Genomic DNA, 26,635 nt, shown 5'->3' on the forward strand with positions numbered 1-26,635 from the left:
TCTCGTTGTATTAAACATGCCGATTGCGTGACCGCTCTCGTTCGTTCGTTTTTCGTCAATATAGAGTAACCCTCGTGAGTGGTTGGTCGTGGTCGTATATTTTATTGATGTAAAACACGAGTGAAACAAAGGAGAAAGCTCATTCGACCGACTCATGCATACTTTTTTCCCCAAAAGAATATAAAGTATTGCGGGGGCTTTGCCCAAGGTTCTGTCGGAATCGTGTCACTTTAAAGTTTAGAACCACTATTATAGAAGTTTGAATGGTGTAGTGGTTAGTGAACCTGACTGCTATGCCAAAGGTCGATTCCCCTCGGTCAAAACATGCTTGCTCACACGCTTTCCTTGCATGCGTTGAAAGCGCGCCGTCCGCGAGTGGTTCACGCGAGGACGGGACTTTGGCGATGCGCTGCTCCTAGTGACAATTGTTAACAGAGTAAACGGAAATTTCTGGACTAACCAGTCTCCACTGCCAGCGCGGGGTCCACTGGTTGACGATGCAAGGTCCACTGGTTGACCGCGCGACGTTTATTAGTGATAACATGGTGTCCGCCTGTCGCCAACGACTGGACGCCGCCGCCGTGCGACTAGCCGGTGCCGGATGGGTGACGGGTGACTCTAATGAGCTATGACCTTAATTGTACTCGGGTCTTGGGTGTTAATATGTACAATAATATACACTCACGGGCAATGAAAAGGTTCCACTGAGAAAATCACCAAATTAATTCTTAACGCAAAAAACAAGCTTAATAACGTCTTCTGCAAGATTGAAGTACGTTTAACAGAGCATCAGGATACTACCAACAAACAACGTTAACGGGGGCTTTGCCCAAGGTTCTGTCGGAATCGTGTCACTTTAAAGTTTAGAACCACTATTATAGAAGTTTGAATGGTGTAGTGGTTAGTGAACCTGACTGCTATGCCAAAGGTCGATTCCCCTCGGTCAAAACATGCTTGCTCACACGCTTTCCTTGCATGCGTTGAAAGCGCGCCGTCCGCGAGTGGTTCACGCGAGGACGGGAGTTTGGCGATGCGCTGCTCCTAGTGACAATTGTTAACAGAGTAAACGGAAATTTCTGGACTAACCAGTCTCCACTGCCAGCGCGGGGTCCACTGGTTGACGATGCAAGGTCCACTGGTTGACCGCGCGACGTTTATTAGTGATAACATGGTGTCCGCCTGTCGCCAACGACTGGACGCCGCCGCCGTGCGACTAGCCGGTGCCGGATGGGTGACGGGTGACTCTAATGAGCTATGACCTTAATTGTACTCGGGTCTTGGGTGTTAATATGTACAATAATATACACTCACGGGCAATGAAAAGGTTCCACTGAGAAAATCACCAAATTAATTCTTAACGCAAAAAACAAGCTTAATAACGTCTTCTGCAAGATTGAAGTACGTTTAACAGAGCATCAGGATACTACCAACAAACAACGTTAATATTATGTTACAATTTTAAATTAAATCTTTAAAAAATTTAGGTCGTTCGATGTCTGCATTTTGTGAGTGGAACTTTTTCATTGCCCGGGAGTGTAGTATGTATATACTATTTATCTACGTAGAGTTCTTTTCAGCAAAGCTAGGGCCTTGGGGGCTGAACTCAAGTTCAAGTATGTGTGGACATCAAACGGCAATATCTTCATGCGTCGCTCAGAAACGAGTTCAGTGCTTCGCGTTACATCCGAAGCTACTCTTGAAAAGCTTGGGAAAGAGTTGCCTCAGAAAAACGAGCCCTTTCCATTTCAGAACAATACCAATTAGACTACATTATGTAAAGCTACTTGTCTTAATGCTACCATGTACCTTTTTAATGCTCTTAAATGCTACCACTGAATGCCGTTTTCCAAAGTTTTCTGTAAACAATTGCGTTGATAATCTTTATAATTGTGTTGCTCGTAACCTCGCTGTAAACAATCATGCACAATACCTATTCAATATCATAATTATTATAACAAAATCTTATTACAATTTCATGATGATTTCTGAAACTAAATTGTATGATCAGAATATTTTCATAGTAATTACATTTATACCTACCATGCATTATCATAGACTCATATGTAAAGCTTCGAACTCAACTTTATTTAATTCTAATTTTGATTATTACACTTTTCATTATGAATAATTTAGACGTAGCTACTAACATTGATTCAATACTAGAAATTCCTTGTCATTTGTTGTCTAATCCTGAAGATTGTATGAAAATAATTACCCCTAATTTTAACTTTAGAGTACTCTCTATGAACATACGTAGTATTAGTAAGAACTTCAACGAGTTCCTTGTGTATCTACGAAGACTAAACATAACCTTTGACGTCTTAGTATTAACTGAGTGTAGACTTAATGATTCGAGTATTATAGATAACTTACCGGGCTACAACACGTACCATACTAATCAAAATATTAACCAAAATGGAGGAGTCGTTGCATATGTCAAAGATTCATGGAACGCCGTCGTATCCGAACCCACTTTTAATGATTCATGTTGTCTTGTTATCGATATTCCAAAAGTCGCCACCATCCTTGGCATTTATAGGTCACCTTCTTTTAGGAACACTAGTAATTTTCTATCATCATTGGATGAAAAACTTTCATGGTTCAAGGATAAGCAATGTTTAATAGTCATTGGTGATATAAACATTGATTTACTGTCTCCCGATTCTGAAGAATATTTGTGTCTCTATACCGAACACAGTTTTGATCAAGCTATAACTAAGCCAACGCGGTCTAATGCTTGCCTGGATCATATTTCTATTAAATCTGACTTACCTGCCGTTGGTATAGTATGCGAATCCGACATCACTGACCACAAAATTGTCATAGCAGGTTTAGGAGCAAAATCACCAAAAAATATTCCTACCAGATTTCGTCAAGTTATAGATCACAATTCAGTTGCTGAAGAACTTTCAAAGACTGACTGGTCAGTAGTGACAGAGCAATCTGAAACTGACGCTGCTGCAAACATTTTTCTCTCCATCTTAAATAATGCTATTCTAAACAATTCCAAAACAATAAAACTAAGTAAGTCTAAACTCGCTATAGAACCCTGGATGACCCCAGGATTGATTAGATGTGCTAGAAATAGGGACAAATTACACATGAAACTTAAATCAGATCCACAAAATGAAATATTAAAATTAACTTATACGCGATATAGAAACTTTTATAAAAATTTAATACGAAAAGTAAAGACAGAATATGATAAAAGCGAACTTCAAAGTAATATGAAAAATAGTAAAATGCTCTGGAATAAAATAAAGAAAATATGTAACATTAAAACAAAAAGTAACAATGCAACCGAACTCACTACCATTAATAAAAACCCTATAGAATCTTTAAATATCACCAATAAATACTTTGCTTCAGTAGGCCATAATCTGGCTAACAATATTCTTAAGAAAAATAACTTTACGGAACATGAACTAGCTCTAAACACAAAAAGTAAAGAATCGTCCACCTCGCTTTTCCTAGAACCTACTGATCCAAATGAAATAATTACCATAATAAATAGCTTAAAAATAGAGAGTGCTCCTGGATTAGACGGGATAACACCACTACTGCTAAAAAATACAAAAAACATCATTGCTGAACCTCTAGCTCACATTTTTAACCTTAGCATTACAAATGGTTGCTTTCCAGAAGCATGGAAAACTTCTTCTATAACTCCAATTCATAAAGACGGACCAAGAAGTTGCCCTGAAAACTATAGACCAATCTCTCTTCTCAGCATACTTTCAAAAATTCTCGAACGCATAGTCAATAATCGTTTAGTAAAATTCATAGAATCTCGGAATCTTTTATCTCCCCGCCAATTTGGTTTCAGACATTATAAATCTACAGAAGATGCTGTAGTACTTCTATCAGATCTGGTGTCCCAATACTTGGATAGTGGAAATGGCTGTATAGGAGTATTCCTCGATCTGGCCAAGGTCTTTGATACTGTTTCGTCCAAAATCCTCTTAAGCAAGCTACAGCAATTTGGTATCAGAGGCATTGCGCTAGACTGGTTCAATAGCTACCTATCCGGCCGTAAACAGCTGGTTAAAATCGGATCGCACAAAAGTGACACGCTTCCCGTTATGTACGGCGTACCGCAGGGTAGCATTCTTGGACCTACACTCTTTCTTATCTATATGAATGACATACATGATCTCCAAATAAATGCCGAAATTTTATGTTACGCTGACGACACAGCTATTATCTTTAAAGGTAGTGATTGGAATAAGACATATGAAAATACTGAAAAGGGCATGGTTACTATCAATGAATGGCTATCTAAAAATTTACTCACATTAAACCACAAAAAATCTAAATTTATATGCTTCCATAAAACTGCAGCGTCCAAACCAAGCACACCCAACTTCCTTAAAATACATACCTGCAAAACCGTCACCGCCAATAAAAACTGTGATTGTAATTCTATCCTAAGTGTGGGCTCAATAAGGTATCTTGGAGTAATTATAGACCAAAACTTAAACTTCAAAGATCACATTCTCAGCTTATCTAAACGAATCAGAAAAACTGCAAGTATCCTTAAAAAACTGCGCAATTCTGCAGAAACTTCGCTTCTGACTAAAGTATATACTGCTATTACACAATCAATCATCTCATACTGCATCCCAGTTTGGGGAAGTGCAGCTAAAACAACTCTTCTTCACGCCGAAAGAGCACAAAGATGTGTTATAAAAGTTATGTTAAGAAAACCTTTTCGATACCCGACTCAAACTCTTTATAACGATGCTAAATTACTTAATGTTCGTCAACTGTTTATCCTTCGGTTATGCCTCTCTACTCATAAAAAACTAATAAACTCTGATTTATATGACCTCTTACTTAAAAAACGTGTCTTTAAAATTCCTACTACTTACATTACTACTTCTTTCGGTCAACGTTTCGGACAATATATAAGAGCACACGTTTATAACAATATCCTTCAATACTCTAATCTAATACACCTTTCTGTTTCTGAAGCTAAAATTAAGTTAAAAGAGTCTTTACTTAAATTAGATTATGCCTCTACTGAGGTTATTATAGAATAAGATGTGCAATTTGCAGTTAGTCCATTACAATAATTTATTATTTTCTGTTCTGTTCTATTTTTATAATGTGTTACAGTTAAAAGACTGATTAAATATATATATTTTTTTAGAATAGTTAATTACATTTTATGTTATATTACTGATGTTACTTTCAATAAGATTTTGATTTTAATGGTACCCCGAGATACGGGCAAAGCCTAGTTCGGGGGCCCCTGTTCATTTTGTGATTTTAAATGTAAGATGTGCGCTAGAATACTTTTTGTTTTGTAAAATAAGATTTAAAATTTACTTAGGTATTATGTGTTTTATGTGCAAATAAACAATTTTTACTTTTTTACTTTTTACTTTTTTATGTGTAGATATTTCATCTGTAGGATAGCCAGGCTCTTCCCAGTTTGGGGTCCGATGGTCGTTTGTGAGTTGTCTACTAATGGGCGGCCGTATTGCAGGCAATCTCTACCAACCTTGATACTTTTGGTTAGACGACTTAGATGGGAAATAGGTACATTCCCATTTAGTAGCCTTCTTTGACATAGTATAGGTACTTTATCATTGCTGAAATACACTAGCAAAAAAAACAATATTCCAAATCAACAATAATTAATTGATTAGATCTGATGTGATCCATACACGTTATGTCAGATTGCACTGGTACTAAGGGATAGCACGCGGCGCATTTAAGACATGACAAAAGTTTTGCATCGCGCTCACTCATATCACGCAGCCTCAAGAGCGAGCGCGACAAAGATTTTTTGTCACGTCTTAATAGCGCCCCGTGCTACAGGGCCTGGCCCTGTAGCACGGGGCGCTATTAAGACGTGACAAAAGTTTTCCGTTGCGCTCGCTCTCAAGACTGCACGATGTGAGTGAGTGCGATGCAAAACTCTTGTCACGTCTTAAATGCGCCCTGTACTAGCCCTTCTGGATTGTCGATATAGTGATATAGGATAGAGCAGGACAGTATTTTTTCACAGATAAGTACCTAATTATTTTATCTTCCGTCTTTGACTTGTATTTTTTGCGTCGTGTAAGCATGAAATACTTACTACAAATGATAACTTCATAAAATATATCTCTTTTTATGGCTTATATTTCCATTTTTGTTACTTTGCTATTCTTTATTGTCTCAGTAACAAATCATTACCTGTACTCAGCACAAATACGACGAGCGTGTTTTGGTTCACTTAAGACTGACTATGTCCTGCTGTGGATGATACCACGCTAACGAGACCCAAATAACACCAGTGAACCTGCTATTCGTAAGAAAAGATGATAGCTTGTGTTTTTTGTGATACCCTGTGTTTCTGAGAGCATTGTGTGAGCCACAACCACTTATTAACACATCTACCAGACCCATGCGAATAATGTCAGTTGTGTTACTACTTGTGACAAATAAGCAATACCTACTGCTTAAACTTTTAATGATTGTGGATTTGAGATCTGTCGGTGGTGGCAAAGCAGATGTTATCTGCCCATCTAAAACTCATTACAACAGGCTCTGCCTAGTTTGACCTAGATGTTTGAAGTGTCCCCAAAAACTTAACCACCCACTTCCACCTCCAGGTAAATGGGAGCTCGGCTGGATCCTCTGCGACATCTGGATCAGCCTGGACATCCTGCTCTGCACGGCGTCCATCCTGTCCCTCTGTGCCATCAGCGTGGACCGGTACCTCGCCGTCACCAGGCCCCTGACGTACTCCCGGAGACGGAGGTCCAAGAAGCTGGCGTTGACCATGATATTCTTCGTCTGGATCGCAGCGGGCGCTATCACTTGCCCGCCTATGTTTGGATGGTGAGTTTACGCTTTTGACATATCTAAGTTAAGATAGAATACTTTCTGATAGATATATCAATAGTCTATTCAATACAGAGTGTTGCAAAAAGGGTATAGCCAAAACCTACATGTGCAGCATGTTATATCTAAGCCCGAAAATGAAATCAGAACGTCAAAATTCGCGAAAAAAAATATCATTCTCCATAGTAAAAAGTCACGTGATCAGCAAAGTTTCTATGGATAAACCTTATGAAAGACATGCCATTATCCAGACATTTTGAAACAGGTCGTAAATTTTAACCTACTTATCACAAACTATGGCGCTAAAATATACATAGTAAGTAGAACCTGGTATTATAGGCATATTCTTGGAATTCGAATCATCCCACCCCTAATACATTGTAGAGCAATAATACGCTCTAAGCCAGCTATACTCAAACTGCGGCCCGCGGGCCGCATGTGGCCCGCCGGGCCTTTATCAGTGGCCCGCGTGCCATGAGAGATAATAGAGAATATACATTCTGTGTAAAAAGTATCGGAATTATATCTATAAAACAAAAAAATTTTTGTTATCATCCAATTTTTTTTATCACCTTCAAAGTTTACTCCTTCAGAAACGATACACATACAACGCGATACATATATTGTACGCCAACGAATTATCCAATCATCACAACATTTTTTTAAATGCTGTTTCGACAAAAAGGTAAATTCGCCGCGAGTACTAAACACAACTCTGGAACACCCGTACCATTGCTCTAAGCCAACCATGACGATGCGTATCCTAAATATACACCGAACAATATGTAGTCTAGTTACCTATTTATCATTGTCGTTTAATATTACAAGGATATCCACTATCCAATTTCTTATGTGTCAAAGGACGCATACAGATGACTGTGACCCAAACTGGCTAGACAAATCTTCAAAATCGCTCACGTATTAGTTCTAGGTCAATAGGGCGCTGTATGTGACGCCTAAATACCTACCATTATTTTTGAATTTAACACTGCAGATCTTCAGATAATTTACTAAAAAAGTTAATCAGTCCGGCGCTTAACTAACAATGTGCCTAGACTGTTTCTTATGTATTCTAAAATTACATTAAATACAGAATGTTAATTATGTGTTATACCAGTTATTGCTGGACCTTTTGTAATTTAAAATATACTCATCTACTACATCAGCGTCCGCTTCACGGGTCTGTTATCGACGTCAATAAACTCGTTTAATGCGCGGTAAAATTACAAGGATAGGACTAAACAAGAGAGTGTTCCAGAAGACACATAATGGCCTCAAAATTAACTTATATTCTCTTTGTTGGGAACTCACATCTGTCTAAACAAAAGACACGTCATGATCTCTCTATCTTGGCGGGAAAGTGCTCCTGAAAACGCAAGGTTGGGGGTTACTCTAGTAATGCAAAAAACGAACGAACGAGACAGCATCGCAACTACCATGACCAGCATGCAATTGGTATAGTCCGTTCAGGAGCATAAAGTACCTATCGCAAAATGCACCGCGGTGATTTTATTTTTGTTAGCATAATGCACCAATCGCAAAATGTACCCTTCGCATAATGCACCTATCGCAAAACGTACCTTTCGCAAAATGTACCTACAGTGTTCCAAAATTTTGTTTGTCGTGAGAAAGAGTGAGCCCAATTGCTAAAGTAGTATCTAGATATAGTACCTACGGTATTTTAAAATACTAAGTGCGTCGGTGACAAACACTTACTAAGAGCTGGTCTAACAATTGTCTAAATATTTTTAATATTTATTTATTTATTATTATATATTATGTATAATATATTGTATGTATCGGTATATTTGTATAGGTTAATTAGGTATAATATTATGTGACTTAGGTTTACTATTCTTTTCCTTTTTTTTATTCTTTTTTGTACACCTTATTACCTATTTTTCCTGTACCTCCTGCGGGTTGACTGGCAGAAAATGCTTCCACCCTTTGTACTTTTATTTGTAATATTTGTACAATAAAGAGTTAAATAAAAATAAAACAGATAGCCAGATAGATAGTAGCTGGATAAAATTAAAGATCCAAACAGACTGTTCAGCAGTCAGCATTAGACAATGATGGCTGGATGATGATACTTAATATTAGCAAAGATTTAATTCCTGGCTTTTCTATCAACTATTTATTTAAATACCAACCAATATCACAAAGCACCCTTGCGACACCATCCTAATCCTAACTATATATATATTATATATTATATATTATATATTAATATTATAAATGCGAAAGTAACTGTGTCTGTCTGTCTGTCTGTTACTCTTTCACGCCAAAACTACTGAACGGATCTGAATGAAATTTGGTATACATACGGTCTAGACCCTGGGAAAGAACATAGGCTACTTTTCATCCCGGAATTCCCACGGGAAAACTTTTTAAGGCGTGGCAAAGCGCGCGGGAACAGCTAGTAGACAATAAATTAATAGACATGGCAGAACACTGAATATTCACTTACCGAAATTGCGTGCGCTAGCAGATTTATCGACATATAGGCAAGCTGTGACAGCCTATACAAAGGTATTCTACCCATTAGTTAGTGCGAAATGTGTTAGTGGTATTAATTAATACAGTTGATGTTATAAGGAAATGAATAATTCATTGCGCTACTTATGCAAATAAATGGAAAATGTGTGTGAACTGGGGAGTATCAAATAGAGTTATTTATGGCAGACTATCTTCTAGACACTTTCCTAATACTGTGACAATTACCTGTAGAGGACATATCTTTTTTAAATAAAATCACTATCGGTAATGATTTTAATATTGCGTTTCTTGCTTTTTAAGTTATTTCAGTGAAATTTCACTGTTTTTTTAAATAATATCATACAGTGAACCCGCCATAGTGGGACTATGGTGAGGTTCCCACACATAAGCACAAAAATCCCTTACTTACTTTTATACTGGTTTCTCTACTGTATTTTATTTGGCTGTGCCCTTGAGCATTATGTAACAACGAATTAATTATTTTAAATATTATTATTATTATTATTTTTGGTTTGATCTTACATAGTATAAAAGTCATTAACTAAGACATAAATCTAAACCCACTGTCGCAAGGTGTTGCCTGCACATTGAGTTATGTAATGCAATATTGTCGCTAATCCATTAATTGTACCTAAGTTTTCCAATAGTATCGACTAACACATTATAAAATATGTATAATAATTAATTTATATAAAATCATTGCATCACGATTATAACCAACACAAAATTTAGAGCAGATAGTGATAAATTTAAAATGAAACCAACTAACTAACACTTGTTTCCAATTTATTAACCAATAAAAAACAAACAGTGCTCAACCAATTTAAACGTTTAACCACTAAAATCTCAAAATCCTTTATACGAACGCCATTTTGTCTGAATTACCTATGAAGTCTTCGAAATTCTTCAACCGAGGAAGGCCGGTAGCACGCGAATGCCCCGGGCTCTGCCGGCCAGTTGCGAAGCCTCTCCGAATGGCGAAGCATCCACATCCCCTGCTTCTGGCAGTAGGTCGCTCTCCTGCCCTCCCAAGGACCTTCGGACCCTCACGTCAGCCATGTCAAGTCCAGAAGGTACTTGCTCCTTCTTGTCTTCTTTAGGTGCACACGCACATACGACAATTAGCGCTGCTAGTGCCACGACGAAAGTTGCTGATCGCATTTTGTTTTTTTTGGGTAGATACGGTAGTATTTATAAAGGTAGTATTGAAATGGTACGGGTTCGATGTTTCAGTCGGCTTATAAATGGATAAAGGTTTGCTTTAGTAGTTATAGTGTTTGCTGAACGAGATTTGGCGAAGATGTTTGGTTGTTTAGTTATCGATGATCAAAATTGATCATTGACGTAGGTACAGTAAAGGTGAATAATAATTATTTCGTGTTATTCGGCTCCGCATGCTCCTTTTTAAATAAAAAAAAATGTTTTATGAAGTAGGTACCTACCTACATAATTATGAATTAATTTATGTTGACCGGAAACTCACGAAGTATTAACACTATAACTTTCATTTTACTATTATAATATTCTATACACAAATTTGTGTCATCAAAGCAAGCAAGCATTTATAAACGTTTATGCTTTTAATAATGTAAATGTACATGCAATTGATAATGACATTGAAGAACAACATAATATTAATCAAATTGTAACACAAAGAAACGTTATTTTTATAGAATAAGCACAATTGCTTTGTAAGATTTATTGAAAAATACTTCTTGGAATCCGGCTTAAGCTTGTTTTTTGTTTTAGTGCAGTTTTTTCTAAGAAATGAATTACTTTTCTTTGAATATCTCTCATATCTATTCTTACCCATTCTTTGTCTGAGTGTACCTGAATCTGAAATGAAATATATCCGATTAAAAAAAAAACAACTTTAAGTGACTATATTTCCATAGTCGGTTAGGGCAAAACCATGTATTAGTGGTTGACTTTTGACACATCTGTCAAGAATTTTATATGGAGATGACGTATAACCAATCGCTGGTCGGTTAGATAACCGACTATGGAGAAATTGGCACTTAATCTGTTATTTTTCTAGCTATTCAGTTTTAAGAAAGTTTTTAGAAACCCTACAGACTTTTTATAAAAAAGTTTTTGACTCGTTTTTCTTTAATAAGTTGTTATTATTCTGTGAATAATAACTAGTACCAGTACTGAGCTAGAACCCATTTCGGCACCGAGAGCAACATTCATGCTAATTTTATTTTTTTTACTTTTTAACCTGTTCTTATCAAATTGTTTCTGTGTGTGTTAGAAATAAAAAAAATATTCTTTATTTCATTCTTTCTATAAGAAAAGCCTCCCGAGAAATGAATTATTCTGCAGTTTGCACGATCTTTGTCTCTTCGTCCTAACAATAAACCTATATAAATACCTATATACCTCGGTTATGTGGAACTAACTGTGTCTTCCAGGAAGCAACCTGCCGTAGGAGGAAGTAATGTGTCTTATGTGTCACAAACTGAAATACGGTCCTGGGGGGGCAATTCTGTATTTCAGGACTATCTAAACAGGAAGTTGCAAAATTGGTACCTAAAGTAAGCCGAAACGGGGATACTCAGGAGTCTTTTGTTCTAAGGCAAAAAAAATTGAACATTCTATATATACATAAACTTTATTGATGGCATAACATGTATTTTTTATATTTTTGAAATTGCCTTTTTTTGCAACACCCTGTATGTAACCATGTGTAGTTGTGTGGTGCGAAGTGCGAATGTTCCTTTTGCTTATATAGCAATTTTAATATCTTATGGTGCGCTGAGCCGAGCAGTGTTTGTGGAGCTACACAGGTGAGAAATTATAGCCAAGATAAAAATATATTAAAAATGGTAGGTTATAGATGTTTTGTAGTGCTGTTTGTGTAGTTATAAAGCCCTCAAATAAAACATACTTTGTAGAATATTATCTATCTCTAATCAATATATGCAGAAAAGCTCTATAAGCAACTTTAATATCCCTAAGCTTACATACTTCTACCCGTGACGTTAGCTGGTAGCGTCCGTAGCCGAGCTAGCTTCAGTGATTCTAACTGATCATTGAAGTTAAGCAACACATGGCACGGTCAGCCATTCAATGGTGACCAATTTCAAGTGGTAACGATAGCAGTCGTTACCAACTGCAACCGGGACCCACGGCTTAATGTGCCGTCTGAAGCATGGAAGCGTCCAGAAAACAACCGTTACGCCTAGTCAGAGGCCTTCAGGGCCTCTAGTACGGGTTTTGCGACGAAAAAAGTTTTGGTTTTCTTCTGTCACCTGCCTACATTATCTGTCAAAAGTTTCATGATAGTTTCTGCTAGAGGCGCCACTTTGTATGCGAGAAAACGGAAACTTTTGTAGTTTTCTAAAATCTATCAAACCTGTACTAGACGAACTGACAGCATGAAAACATCTGACAGTCGAGTTGCCCACTATCCTATTTCCATTATTCTGCAAAACCTAATAATAACATGCAACGGAACAGAAGTTTATCGGTTCATATTTGCAATCCAAATATATCGGGGATAAAATCATCCAACTCATTGGATATCTACCGATTAGATTTAGGCTTCATATTATAATGGATGTATAAATATTCAGGTTTCAGTCGCCGGCGTTTTCAAAGCCATACAGAATTCTACTTATTAGTGATAATTTCATACAATATTTTAAGCCTTATCTACACACTTCCTCGAATAATTTTTCAATGTAACAAACATAAGAAGTTAATTCTCTTTAAAACATGGGACATCTATAAAAACATGTTACATCAAGTAAATATAATCTTCTAAAAAACTATATAGCTATAGAACCGCTGAAATACCTTTAAATAGGCTGCTCTATTATTGATCCCCCACCGAAAAACCTCCTTATGTTATAAAGGTTTGTTGTTATAAAACCGAAGGGGTGTTATAAAGACTATTTGTGTCGTTTGTATAACAAAAATAACAGTCTGTCTACAAATTCTAAAATAGTCTACTTGTAATCATCCGATAACCACCAATCAAAGGTTGGCTGGTAGAAATTGCTTTTTAGCAATAAGTCCGCCTTTGTGCGCAAATTATTAGCTATGTTTTTTAAATGTTTCCATGTAAAAATTGATTTTTGTGTACAATAAAGTGTAAATAAATAAATAAATAATCACTAGTCAGTAACTTGCAAGGGAGTCACCTCTGACTTCCCTTCGAATCTTTCCGCTGTAGGTATATTTGCACTCACGTGAGGTCGTGAGCCGTATCGCCTTCGGTCTTTGTATGAGCACTTAGGGTACACATACAGAATCTACATGAGCAGGTTTCCTCACGAAGTTTTCCTTCACCGTAAGAGCACGTGGTATAATTGTACATACTTAAAGTCCTTATTTCTAAAGAGAGTGATTGTTAAGGGCCAGTTTTTTGATCCGTGGTCAACTTTAACCATTAGTAAAGTCACTTGTCAAGCATGACAGCTGCATACAAATTTGAGTGGTTTTTAACTAATGGTCGCCATTTTTGACCAATGGTTGAGTTAACTAGGGATCAAAAAACTGGCCCTTAGTTGATGTTTTCCTTTAAATACATCGCATACAATCGACTTAGGAATGACCAGACAGTCATATAACACTCATATTTTTAGATTGGGGCGTCCACGTGCATCTGCATAGTCTGAAACAAAGTTCATTCGAGCGTCACAATAAGGCGTGGGGGTAGATGCTAATAGCTTAGAACTCTAGTTTAGAGCTAGACTAATTCTAGAAAGGTCTTACACTACAGGTGTTGCAAATGTGGTATAGTAAGTAGGAACCAATAATAACCAAAAGGGGATGAAAACAAGGCTAGTACCTAACGCGAAACCAATTTTAAACTACGACTTTTTGTAATTCGTAATAAATAATTGTAAGTGGAGTACCTATGAATTTTCGTAGAGAGAAAAAGTCGTAGAAAGTTGTTCAGAATGATGAGTTTCTACTAAATAATCATGCCATCATTTGAGTTTGAAGCGCAGCGACAATTTGCTATAATATAATTGTTAGTCTGAAAAAACGGTACCTAGAATATGCATCAAAAATTAGGATTTGTGCCTTCATAATATATAGTGATAATATATAAGAATATCATAGTGATAATATAATTTTATGACTTCACTCTTAAAATTATACAGATAATAACCACCAAGATTACCCACTAACCCGGAATTGTTCTTGTTATAGCAACGTCAAGGCGAGCATAATTACCTATCAAAAGCTTCTCCTTGGGACTGTTCTAGCAGGCCCTGTAGCACGGGTCGCTATTAAGACGTGACAAGACTTCTCCGTCGCGCTCGCTCTTGAGGCTGCGCGATGTGAGTGAGCGCGATGCAAAACTCTTGTCACGTCTTAAACGCGCACCGTACTAGCCCTTCAGGTACTTGGAGGGTTCAGTATATTAACATTTCAGCAGGAAACAGCACGGAAGTCTACAAATGTCGGTTGAACTGACTCCAAAGCAATTCGAATTCTAGTTCCTTGGTTGGATGGTTCCCTTTACCTTGATTAGTTTTCTTGTCTTTGAACAGGATTGCGCCTTTGCACCTGCAGGTTTGAATAGGATGTATTTATTTGACACTAAAGAACAAACAGATAAAACATTAACATTTTTAAAGTGGGGACATCTCACACACGGATCTCACAGATGGAGTATCCATACCCCTACTTTCTACCACTGAGGTCTTAATTTGAATTAGGTAATTCGGTTAGAATATTTGTGACTTCATTTTGAAATTGACAACTATTCGGTTGAACTTTTAACTTTTCGGTTTCACAGAAACAAAATCCCGACAGTATTCTGCTTTGTTTTTGTATGTGACACACCATCTTGTTCGTATATTTTCAATCTAAGCTACTATCACTCCGCAATATACCTACATTACTGCGGTGCAAACTATTTCCCAACCCTCTACCTATAACACGCTGCAACGCAAAACTAGCAAACTGCACATGAACAAATATGCAGAAGCTAACTAAACCAACATACTAACTCAGTCGGCGACTAACAGTTTGCCTACTTTCGGGCCACCGTGGTACGTGACTGGCTAATTCTCTACAGTGACCATAGCTGTTTTAGCTATGGTCACTGTAGAGAATTAGCCAGCCATACGCTAAGACGAAATTAGGCTTTTTGTTTACGTACTCCGGTTTAGGTTTAACCCTAGCCTCCTAAGATTCGAACCCTAGCTTTTTCGGGTTGTTTGAAAGGAGCGTCCCCGAGTAACGTATGAACTTTAGGTACCTTATTTACAGGTAATCAGCGACAGACGCTAGTCTGAATGACCAATCCTTTCACCACGAAGACAAACCCTAACGTAATCGATTTGCTAGGAGAAGACCGTTGTGTGTATCACGAATATTGTCGACTTTAGTCAATAGAAGTTCGATAGACCGGTCACTGGAGTTTGTATTCGTTTTATTAGTTTCTAACGTCACCGACAGAGGCGCTGATCAAGATGTCGTACAAATTGCTATCGAATTACGCTATCGACTTGACTCGACAATATTTGTGGTCTAATACCAGAAAGCGTTACTATATAGCGCGTGCTAGTGCGCTAACTTGACGCTATGACGCTAAGGCCCGGGTCTCCTATTTACGCCGTAGATCGCGTCCAGCGTCACGCCGTAGGCCGCGTCACGATGCTCACTATAGAAATGTACTGATGCGGTCTCCCTCACACGCCGACGTTGGCGCGTAGACGCCGTAGGTAGGCCATATGACGTTGACAGAAACGTTTACGCCAAAGTCGGACGCCGCATATAGCATAAAATAGGAGACCCAGGCCTAAGATGTGTTGGACTACTATGGTAAAATAGCGTCAAACAGAGAGCGCTCGCTCTAGCGTTGCGTGGCGTACTGCTAGCACTGGCGCTCTGTTTGACGGTATTTTACCTCGCTCTGACGTGTACTAAGTACTAGCATAGCAACGCGCTTTATTTGACAATGGCCTTTAACCCTCCCGTTTCCGTTTCAGGTATGAGCCAGACCACAACCAGGGCGGGGTGTGCCGCTACAACCAAAACGCGGGCTACGTGGTCTTCTCCGCCATGGGCTCGTTCTTCCTGCCCATGGCGGTCATGGTGTACGTGTACGCGCGCATCTCCTGCGTCGTGGCGCGGAGGCACCACCAGCTGCATAGCTCCAGCAACAAGTGTAGTAAGGTAACTAGCTAAATGGGGGTCCGCTGAGTTTAATAAGACAGTTTATATCGACATGACAACGATCCATAAGCAGCGTCGCTCGCCTGTCAAAAACCTGTCAAATTCATACAAACTACGTCAAAAATTATAAACGAGTGACGCTGACATGACATACAATATAGGTAATATTTCTCGACTGTCAAACATATGTCAGATCCATACACGCTACGTCAAATTTGTCAAAGGGTGACGCTGACATGACATGACAAAATCCGGGAAAAAAAGTGTAGTATCTGTCAGATCCATACTATCTACGTCAAATTTGGCATGACATGGTAAATTCCGGGGTAAAAAGCGTGTCGTGCCCCGCTACAACAGAGCGCGGGCGGCGCGGTGTCTCCGCCACGGGCTCGTTCTTCCTGCCCATGGCGGTCATGGTGTACGTGTACGCGCGCATCTCCTGCGTCGTGGCGCGGAGGCACCACCAGCTGCATAGCTCCAGCAACAAGTGCAGTAAGGTAACTAGATAAATGACTATCTAACCTGGGTAGCTATCTAAACTGTCTTAAAGCACACTGGGTTTAATCAGCTGTCTTAAACACCACTGGGTTTAAGCAACTGTCTGAAACTCAGTGGGGTTTAAGACAGTTGATATCGACATGACAGGAAGAAGAAGAACTGCTACCGTACCACCATCGGCATTTTAGCAATTCACAATCTATAAGCAGCGTCGCTCGCCTGTCAAACATCTGTCAGATCAATACACGCTACGTCAAATTTTACAGCCGAATGGTGAATCCCGGGATGAAAAGTACCACCACCAACGCATTTAAGCAGCATCACTTGCCTGTCAAACATCTGTCAGATCCATACAGGCTATGTCAAAGCGTGACGTGAGTCGCTACAACCAGAACGCGGGCTACTTAAGGTAACTAACTATATAAATGGGGTTCCAAAGGGTTTAAGACAGTTGCCATTGACACGACAACAATCCATAAGCAGCGTCGCTCGTCTGTCAATCATATGTCAGATCCAAACAAGCTACGTCAAATTTGACACTCAAGCCTCGCAGACATGACATTCCTAGACAAAAAGCGCGTCGTGCACCGCTACAGCAGAGCGCGGGCGGCGCGGTGTCTCCGCCACGGGCTCGTTCTTAAATCATAACAAGGGATTAGTTCATGAATTATACGTCATCTTAATATTAAATTCTTTTCAGATGTGTCAAAGTCAACAACTAATCCCTGGTTTTGATCGCTCGCTTATCTAATTTGACCTAACTTATATGGATCTGACATATATGTCATGTCAGAAATAAGGTAACTAACTAAATGGGATTCCTCTTGGTTTAAGACAGTTGATATCGACACGACAAGAAGAAGAACCAACTACCTAACCGTACAGTGCCACAAACTTATCTGTTTCGGTGACAGCTCACGTAAATGTGAAATATTTCTTGATTCAATAAGATTTTAAGTTTGCCAGTAGTGGTAATACGCTCTTGTGGTTTCAATACGTTTATAAGTTTCATAAGTTTCTTGCGGTTTCTAATCTCTTGGAGTACACAGAATATTTAAGTGCCAGAATTAATAATAAAGTACAAGTTGATTCAATATACACGGATTTTAAAAAAGCGTTTGATAGGGTTAATCATAAATTACTGATTCAAAAAGTTTATGCAATGGGAGTACGAGGTACATTGCTCCGCTGGCTAATCTCATATCTCTCCAAGAGATCTCAACTAGTTGCATTAAAGGGTTGCACATCAAATCCAATATTGGTTACGTCTGGGGTACCTCAGGGATCTAATCTGGGTCCGCTGCTCTTTATTGTTTTTATTAACGATCTTACAAAGGAACTAAAAAGTAATTTTCTGCTCTACGCCGATGACCTTAAAGTGTACAAAGACATTATATGTGATCAGGATTGTGTTGAGTTACAAGCGGATTTGCTGACCATTGATAACTGGTGTCATGCCAATAGCATGAGCTTAAATGCTAAAAAGTGCTTTGTGATATCCTTCACCAACAAGCGCAATAAGGTTATATATAACTATACAATAAATAACCACACCTTGGAAAGGGTGTCCCGTATTAGAGATCTTGGTGTTATATTGGACGATAAACTTTCATTTGCTGAGCATATAGATGGGACAGTAAAAAGAGCTTATAGTATGCTAGGATTTGTGCTAAGAATAAGCAAGAAATTTAAAAAACCGCAAAGTGTTATTGCTCTATATAATAGCCTGGTACGTAGTATACTTGAATATGGTTCAGTGATATGGTCACCCTTCTATGATATTCATGTACAGAGCCTAGAGTCAGTGCAACGGCGTCTCCTCCGAATGCTCAGTTTTAGGTTTGGGTTTAAATATAAACTGCCTGACTATAGGTCTAGACTAGTGTACTTCAACATGGCTACTCTTGAGAATCGTAGAAAATGTTTGGATCTTTTTTGTCTTTATAAAATAATAAATAATAAAATTGATACAGTTGTTTTGTCCCAGATTGCATTAGACTGTAGAACTAGATCTGGTCGTAGATTTCAATTATTCTTTGTTTCAACCTGTCGTATTAATGTTGGCTATAACTCACCTGTGCGTCGATTATGTCGTCTTTATAATCAAATTCATAAAACTGACTGTGATATTCATATTTTTTGGAACTCTTATCCCACCTACCGTCGCCTTGTCTCTACCGCTATAGGAGAACTAGAATGATTGTTTATAACCCTGATGTAATGTTATTAGATTATTACTATAATTAATTGTCAAATTTTAAAAATTTATGAATCTTTTCAATCAGCTTTGAATGTGTATATAATTTGAATTGTTCGAACACTTATAATTAAGTATAAGTGTGTTTTTTTTAATTTATATATATATTTTTTATGGTTGCATGTTTAATGAATTCTAATTTTGTGTTCTTTTTATGTATCACTTGCATGCTGTGAACACATATCTTTTGGAGTGTTAACTGTACCAGAATAATTTTTTTAATGTTGTGTTATTGCTAAATTGTTAACTCTCTGTATTGTGTTCCAATAAATAAATAAATAATAATAATAAATAATAATAATAAACCCATCTAATCTATATCAATATATAATTCCTTAGTAAATAATGAGATATGAATCAATTTAGTTCGCTCTCACCGGAACAGATAAGTTTGTCGCACTATACCGCCATCGACACTTCAGCTTTTTTTTATAATTTCAATCAAAGACTAGCGGGCGACGCTGGAATGACATGGTGTAGTAAGGTAACTATCGACGTGGCCATCGGGATAAAAAGTAGCCTCATGTAAATTTACTCTTACATCCAATGGTTATCTAGTAGATATTGCTTTTAGCAATAAGGCCACCTTTTGTGCTGTTTTATTTATAAGTTTTTATTTTGTAAAACACTTTCATGGCGGAAAATGAACAGGAAAAAAACCATGCAATACTTTTTATTTGGAAGAGTAACACATTCACAAACTTTCGCGTTTTTAATATCGTAGGATACATAAAAAGGCTAATAATTATTATAAAACATCGCTATAGCTAGCTAGATAATCTAGATATCATAGATACCGAAATACACAAAAAAAAATGTAACAAACAAGAAATACCTTTTCCTAAACATATCAGAATGTGATTAAACATTTCATCAAGTAAGTAGCTACCCAATTTGTTTTTATTGATGATCAAAGAATAATTGGACAGGATTGATTGTGGAAATTGGCTCCCTTTTTATGGGATACACGTCGCGTCGTCGTATATACAGGATGCTTGAAAACCAATTAGCTAATTTTCAAAGGGATCTGGCGATCCGGGACAAAGGCAACCTGAGAGGACTTTATTATTGTTTTATTGTTAATTCGAGTTTACGACTTACATGTGTGTAATTGAGTATTTGTTTAATCTAACGGTATCTTATACGAGTTTGTAGCTGACATTAACAAAACACGTAAGGATTAAATTTATTGCCGTTGTAAGTTTTGCCATTTGGTAACTTATTTAATAAAAATATTAACAACTCCTGTAAAAATATTTATATTTTGAGTTTTTTTTTTCAAAATTAGCTTAGTTCACGTTGGTTCAAAATCACTGGCAAAATTCACTTGTTGAAAACATTGTTTATGTATTGTGAGTTTTCAGTGTGGCTTTTAATTTTAATACTAAGCAAATTAATAAGTTCAATCAATACTGAAGAACCTTCTACAGCCTTAAATCACCACCGCGAGGAAACACTTGAACTAGATCTGAACAAAACATTACAGAAATAGCACCATACTATTTTTGGCACTGGGTTGAGTTTGAAAGGTTTACTCAAAGAATAGCTTTTCCCACTAGTGATATCCCGTTATAACTATTTTTTATTATTTAGGTATTTATTTAAAAAACAGGCATATATACATTTTAATTTTTTTAACTTTGCGATGAAATGAGCTTAGGATAAATAATAACAATAGAAGGAGCAATAATGTAAGTGATTTCAGGAGCTCCTTTAATGCACCATTCCCCTCATATCATACTAACTCATTAATTCAAAGATAATTTGATTTATAGATATAAAAAAATCAACAATACCTATACTTAACTAAAGAAGGTAATGTATGTGCAAACTTCTGCCATGTACACACGGCAAAGTTAAATGGTTGGCAGGGCACACTAACGCAGATAGTGTATGTGTGTGTCGGCGACGTCGACGTAATTATTTAGTTCTGGGCAACCCACACACGGATATTGTAAGCATGTAGTTGTGCCAGTGACAATGATTCATTGTTTTTATGATATGAAGCAAAATTTTGCAAGACAATGTAATAGATTGAATGGCTCAGTTGGTATGATACAAGACTTACATGAATCGGTATGGTGGTTCAAATCTCACAGAACTTACAATATTCCTTTTTTGTTTTTTTAATAAATTTAATTTATTTTTAAGATGGTTAATAATAGTATTGTAGTATATACGAATAAAAGCAACACAGAAAGTAAATGAAACAAGATATTAAGTGTTAAAATTACCAAATTTATTCTTGCCGTTACATAAACATTAAGGATGTTACGTTTTTGTTGTTTTTCGTTTTAAAACATATAGTTGTAGTTTATATTAATAAGGAAAATTTTCAATTTGCAGTTTTAAATCATAATAAACATCAGACAAGGATGGACTGGCTGTTTTACTAAAGTAAATAGGCAAGTCATTAGTTATATGAATCAACATGTTAATTAGCTAGAAATAAGATATTCTCACCTCAGTAACAATAACATCATTAACACATTGGCTTACCCATAATTGTAAATAATGATAAGTATTTAACAAAATAACAAAAATCTTATACAAATGGAAAAATAAAAATTACTGAGCTAACCCCTCACTATAATTTTCACCACTTTTTCGCCATAATATCTTACGTCCATCCTTGTCTGACTTTTCAATCTTTTCATCACTAAATATCACAACATTGTTGCACCAATCAAAGTTTAAAATAGTCAGTCGCAAAACGCACTCTGTTTCGACGATGCTGATCGGTTAGAGCAATTTTCTTCGCCGGCCTCCGACACCGCAACCCAGCAGCACGCAAGTGAACCCGTACGGATTGTAGGGATAGAGGATAGATTATGTTTTGTGGCCGTAGAACGGGTGCTGCAGAACGGATCAGCGCTATGTGCAGCTACGATTTCTCGATGGCGTGGTGATGCATCCGTATAGACGACTACTGTCTACCTGTCCCGAATCTGCGTATCGGTGAACCCATATAAAATTGAACAGTTCTCCTCTGCAAACAAAAAAAAAACAAATACTTAGCATATACAAATACAAATATTCTAACAGTCAAATAAAATATTTGCAATTCTATGTTACTTACCGTTAAACGTCTTGCAATTTCACTAATTGTAATATTTTGTTCATATAAATACAATTATCTCCGCCTTTTTGAACATGGTTTAATTTAAGTTAAGACTTTCCATAGTGACTGCGAAGAGTAATTAATTAAATTGACAAATCACAAAGTGAATCACTATGCAGACGCAGAGGTGAATTGTCACTAAAACTAAAAACAAATTTCGTTTATTCATATTGTATGAGGGTAGAATGGTTTTAATTCTCAAATGAAGAACGAATCATATACCTATTTTTGCCGAAGAGAAATGGTTGACAGCTATGCAGCTTGTAGTCATTTGTCAGTTTCAAATAAATTAACTTTACGTGACGTGACGTTCGGACCCGTTTAAATAACGCAAAATTTAATAAAGTAAAATAAAAATAAAAATAACCATCAGTGGACTCGAACTCACGACCTATGTTTCGTGAGTCTAACATTCTACCATTGGGCTACGAAGTATATAGACACAAGAAGTGAAATTTTGCTACACTTCAATTTTATAACTATTTAACTAACACTACCGGTTGATACTTTTATGTCACAGCTGGTATACGGGCGTTTGCCTACGCGCAAACTCGTTTGTGCTGTTGTGTGTGTGTGTGTGTGTGTGTGTAGTTTGTTACTGGTGTGTAAACCGATTTCTGCGTTTATGCACACATAGACAACGTTAGTGTGCACACATACACTACGTTAGTGTGCCCTGCCAACCATTTGAGGTTGCCGTGTGTATCTGGAACTCCTGTCATTACCATACACTGACTTTTGTGCTCGTTTGTCTATTTACATACATTGCTATGCGGCTTTCAGAAGGAATGCATAATGGGAGACTCGGTGCTGCCACTGTACTACGAGTATAATGTCAAGCGTAGAAATGTATGGTCTTACCAAACCAGAGGATTATGGTGTTAACTGTTTCATTAAGACGACCGAATGGCGTAGTGGTTAGTGACCTGACTACTGGGCCTCAAGTCTGCTAATGAATGTCGGCTCAATGCTGTGTCGTCTGAATGGTTTTCTGACTTTAGGTATCTGTTTTCTCTTGGTTAGTGAGTCCCAGTAGTGAAATATGAAACACTTAACACTTGTTACTGTTTATTAAAGTTAGTTCTTTAAAAAAGATGCAATAAATGTTTCCTAAAACGCAGATAATGAATACCTACAGTGCGAAACCCATGCTGCCGACACACAACTGTGCCGCCATTCTTTAGCAGACTTGGGGCCCTGAGCCGATGGTCCCGGGTTCGATTCCCGGCTGGGGCAGATATTTGTTTAAACACAGATATTTGTTCTCGGGTCTTGGATGTGTCCGTAAAATGGCAATAGGCCCGCCCCCTATTACATTGGGACTAACATAACACTCTGGCGAAAAGTGGGTGCAGCAATGCACCTCTGCCTACCCCGCAAGGGAGTACATTAGTACAAGGCGTGAGTGCGTGTTTTTTTTTTTTCTGTTTCATTAGTAAATATTTTGACTGCCCAAAAATATGCCCACATTTTTGGGCAGTCAGCGATTGATGCTAATCTGACTGGCTTATCCCGTGACAACGGTAACCAACCCGGAGCCTCTAGTGATTGTCATATTATTATCCTCTTTTGCAATAGAATTCTACTGATGATAAACAAAGGGGGTACTGTGCCGCAATCCAGATTTCACTTATTTATGTTTATATGCTTAAGTATTTAAGTGGACCTTAAAGCTTAGACCTGACACCAGTTTGTAATGTAAATAATGTAATTAATCTCAGTTGGATAACTTTGTGCTCTCGGCTAAGGACAGGTAAAAAGGGTAGTCAAGTGGGATTTGTCACCTCCCTCACGTTGTATTGTACTATATAGCTATTTGCGCATAAAATTTATTTAAAATAAAAGTTATTTTTTTATTTTGTTAGACTTTTACGCTAAAGTACTAGCTAGATGTATAGATAGGTAAAAATCCATTCGCAATAAACGAAAATAAAACTACATATAATATAGCGACTGTTACATACTTGTTATGTAGTAAAAAAAAACTAGGTGCTAAAATTCATTTAATTTGAGTCATAAGGGGTTTCTGTAGCAAACGAAAAATAATTTAGAGCTGATCAAACATACGATATACTTATTGTATATGTGGCTATGCCCGCATGATAGATGCGCATTATTTACTTTCCGTTAGTTTAGCAAATTCATTTATTTACTTCAAACTCTCTTCAACCGGCCATGTAATAAAATCTCGATTAGACCCACCCGTAGGTATAGTTAAGGTTTTATTAAAGTAAACATCACAAATCGTTCGGGCGATTAGCGAAAGCAAAAAACAAACTTTCTCTACCATTCTGAGGGATGAAGCTCAGAAAATATTTGTGAAAGAAAAGTAAATACGAAAATACACGTTAACTCACTAAATATAAGGCCTCCTATGGCTTCGGTGGGATCCCCTGTGTCGCCCTGTCTCGCTACATTGGCGGGGGGCAGGGTAGAGCAGAGTAACTTGGTTTGCCTGTTACATTACTAGTGAGGCTTTAGATGAGATCTCTCCAAGTTTCAGGTAGAAAGGCTGAATTTTCACAATGTTCTTAAGTGTTGAAATATGACTGCAATATTTCTAGGTTCCGGCGCAGTTGTTGCATTCATACACTAATCATGAGGGAATATAAAACAGTGCTGGTATTAATAAAGTACGGTGGCCTGCGCCTAAAAGTATACAGGCGGAGTTTTTAAAATAGCGATCTCAAGCTCACATGCTGCTCAAGTACATCCACATAAACACCACTGCTACACACATCACACACAACACGTCCCCGGATTTATAACAGATGTAGCTGGTCCCTTCATCATCAGGGATCGCTATTTTAAAAACTCCGCCTGTATACTTTTAGGCGCAGGCCACCGTACATTTTAGTGATGGCATAACAGATAAACATATTTCATTCGGTATCAATCGGTCATTCGAGAGGTTGTGGGTCGAAATCCTGATGTGTAAATAAAACTTCAGTAAAATAACTTAATATACATATAAGTCATTAAGTTATTTTACTGAACAAAAATTCTGTTCTTGAATGAAAGAAAATTAAGCAAGAGAACTACATTAAGGGTCTGTTTCACAATGTCTGGTTAGTGGCTACCTGACGGATAAAATACATGCTGTCACTCTCTGTTATTATTTTTTTGACAGTGACAGCATGTATTTTATCCGACAGGTAGCGACTAACCAGACATTGTGAAACAGGGGCTAAGTATACAATATGACTGTAATATACTCCTCAGCGACTTGTACAGTGGTGAATATAATATGCTTTTAAAATTATTTTCAAGCACGCAATCACAACCATTTTGAAGCTATTTCCAATAAATATGATACCAAAGCAATCCCGCTTTCAGTTTCATATCAAATCTGGCTTAAAATCCGATAGTTTCATATTAAAATGGAAATTACATATTTCGTTAATTTATTCAAACTCACTTCAAACAATGCAGTAAAATTAAATGATGTATCCAAATTCGATTTATACAAAATTTGTAATATGAACATCGTTTATTTTCTACTATTAATTTGCCAATAACATGCCATTTCTAGTAGAGTACATTAGGAGTACATTTTAATAGAAACATTGAAAACATGTTGAAAGATTATATTGAATTCGGCAAAGAAAGGTATTACCCAGTTCCGACCTACGTTCTACCTAACCAAATAACCTAATGAAGGTTAGAGCAAATACTTACTGAAAATACCCAGCAATATGAACGAACGATCCTTTGTAGCATTTTTCATGCTTAACATAACTATATTCCTACATACATACATTTAAACATTTTATGTTTGCAAATTAAGAATCAAAGAAGTGGCGTCTTTTGGTAGCGAAGACCAAGATCCACTTTGGGTCAACGAGCCTTCAAGAGTGAGTGAGTAAATTAAGAATCCCCCGATTTCTGATATAGGCTGCTGTCCCATACTCTATTTCAAAGAAAAAGTAAATAAAGTTGACACAGACAGCTGCAGCTATTTCATGCGCACATGAAACATTCTCAATCAGATAATAATTTATACAATATAAAGACAACATAGTCCGTAGTAACTAAAAAATAATAAGAACAGTTACAAAATTTCAGAACTTTTAATCAGTTTTGTTACATAACTTTAGGTAGTTTTTTTAAATAACTTTGTTAATACAATATAGGGATGATACTTTAAAACTAATTTTGAAAGTGATATTGTCGATACAAGTTTTCGAGCGTTGATAAAAAATGATAGAATAATATGGTTGCTATGATAGAATTATATAGCATATGCTTTTAAACAGAAGGACTTGATAAATTTAATAGAA

General features: G+C 37.1%; 1 protein-coding gene across 1 annotated transcript in view; it reads left to right on the forward strand.

Moving 5' to 3' along the window:
- Nucleotides 1-26,635, forward strand: part of LOC105387003 (probable G-protein coupled receptor No18) — an 87,882-nt gene that overhangs the window by 57,080 nt on the left and 4,167 nt on the right. The window contains exons 3-4 of the mRNA XM_038111544.2: nucleotides 6,606-6,834; nucleotides 16,293-16,479. Coding sequence (XP_037967472.1) covers nucleotides 6,606-6,834; nucleotides 16,293-16,479 — 416 coding nt within the window. The remainder of the gene's footprint in view (nucleotides 1-6,605; nucleotides 6,835-16,292; nucleotides 16,480-26,635) is intronic.

This window comes from Plutella xylostella, chromosome 26, assembly GCF_932276165.1.
Source record: "Plutella xylostella chromosome 26, ilPluXylo3.1, whole genome shotgun sequence".
Classification (NCBI taxonomy): Eukaryota; Metazoa; Arthropoda; class Insecta; order Lepidoptera; family Plutellidae; genus Plutella; species Plutella xylostella.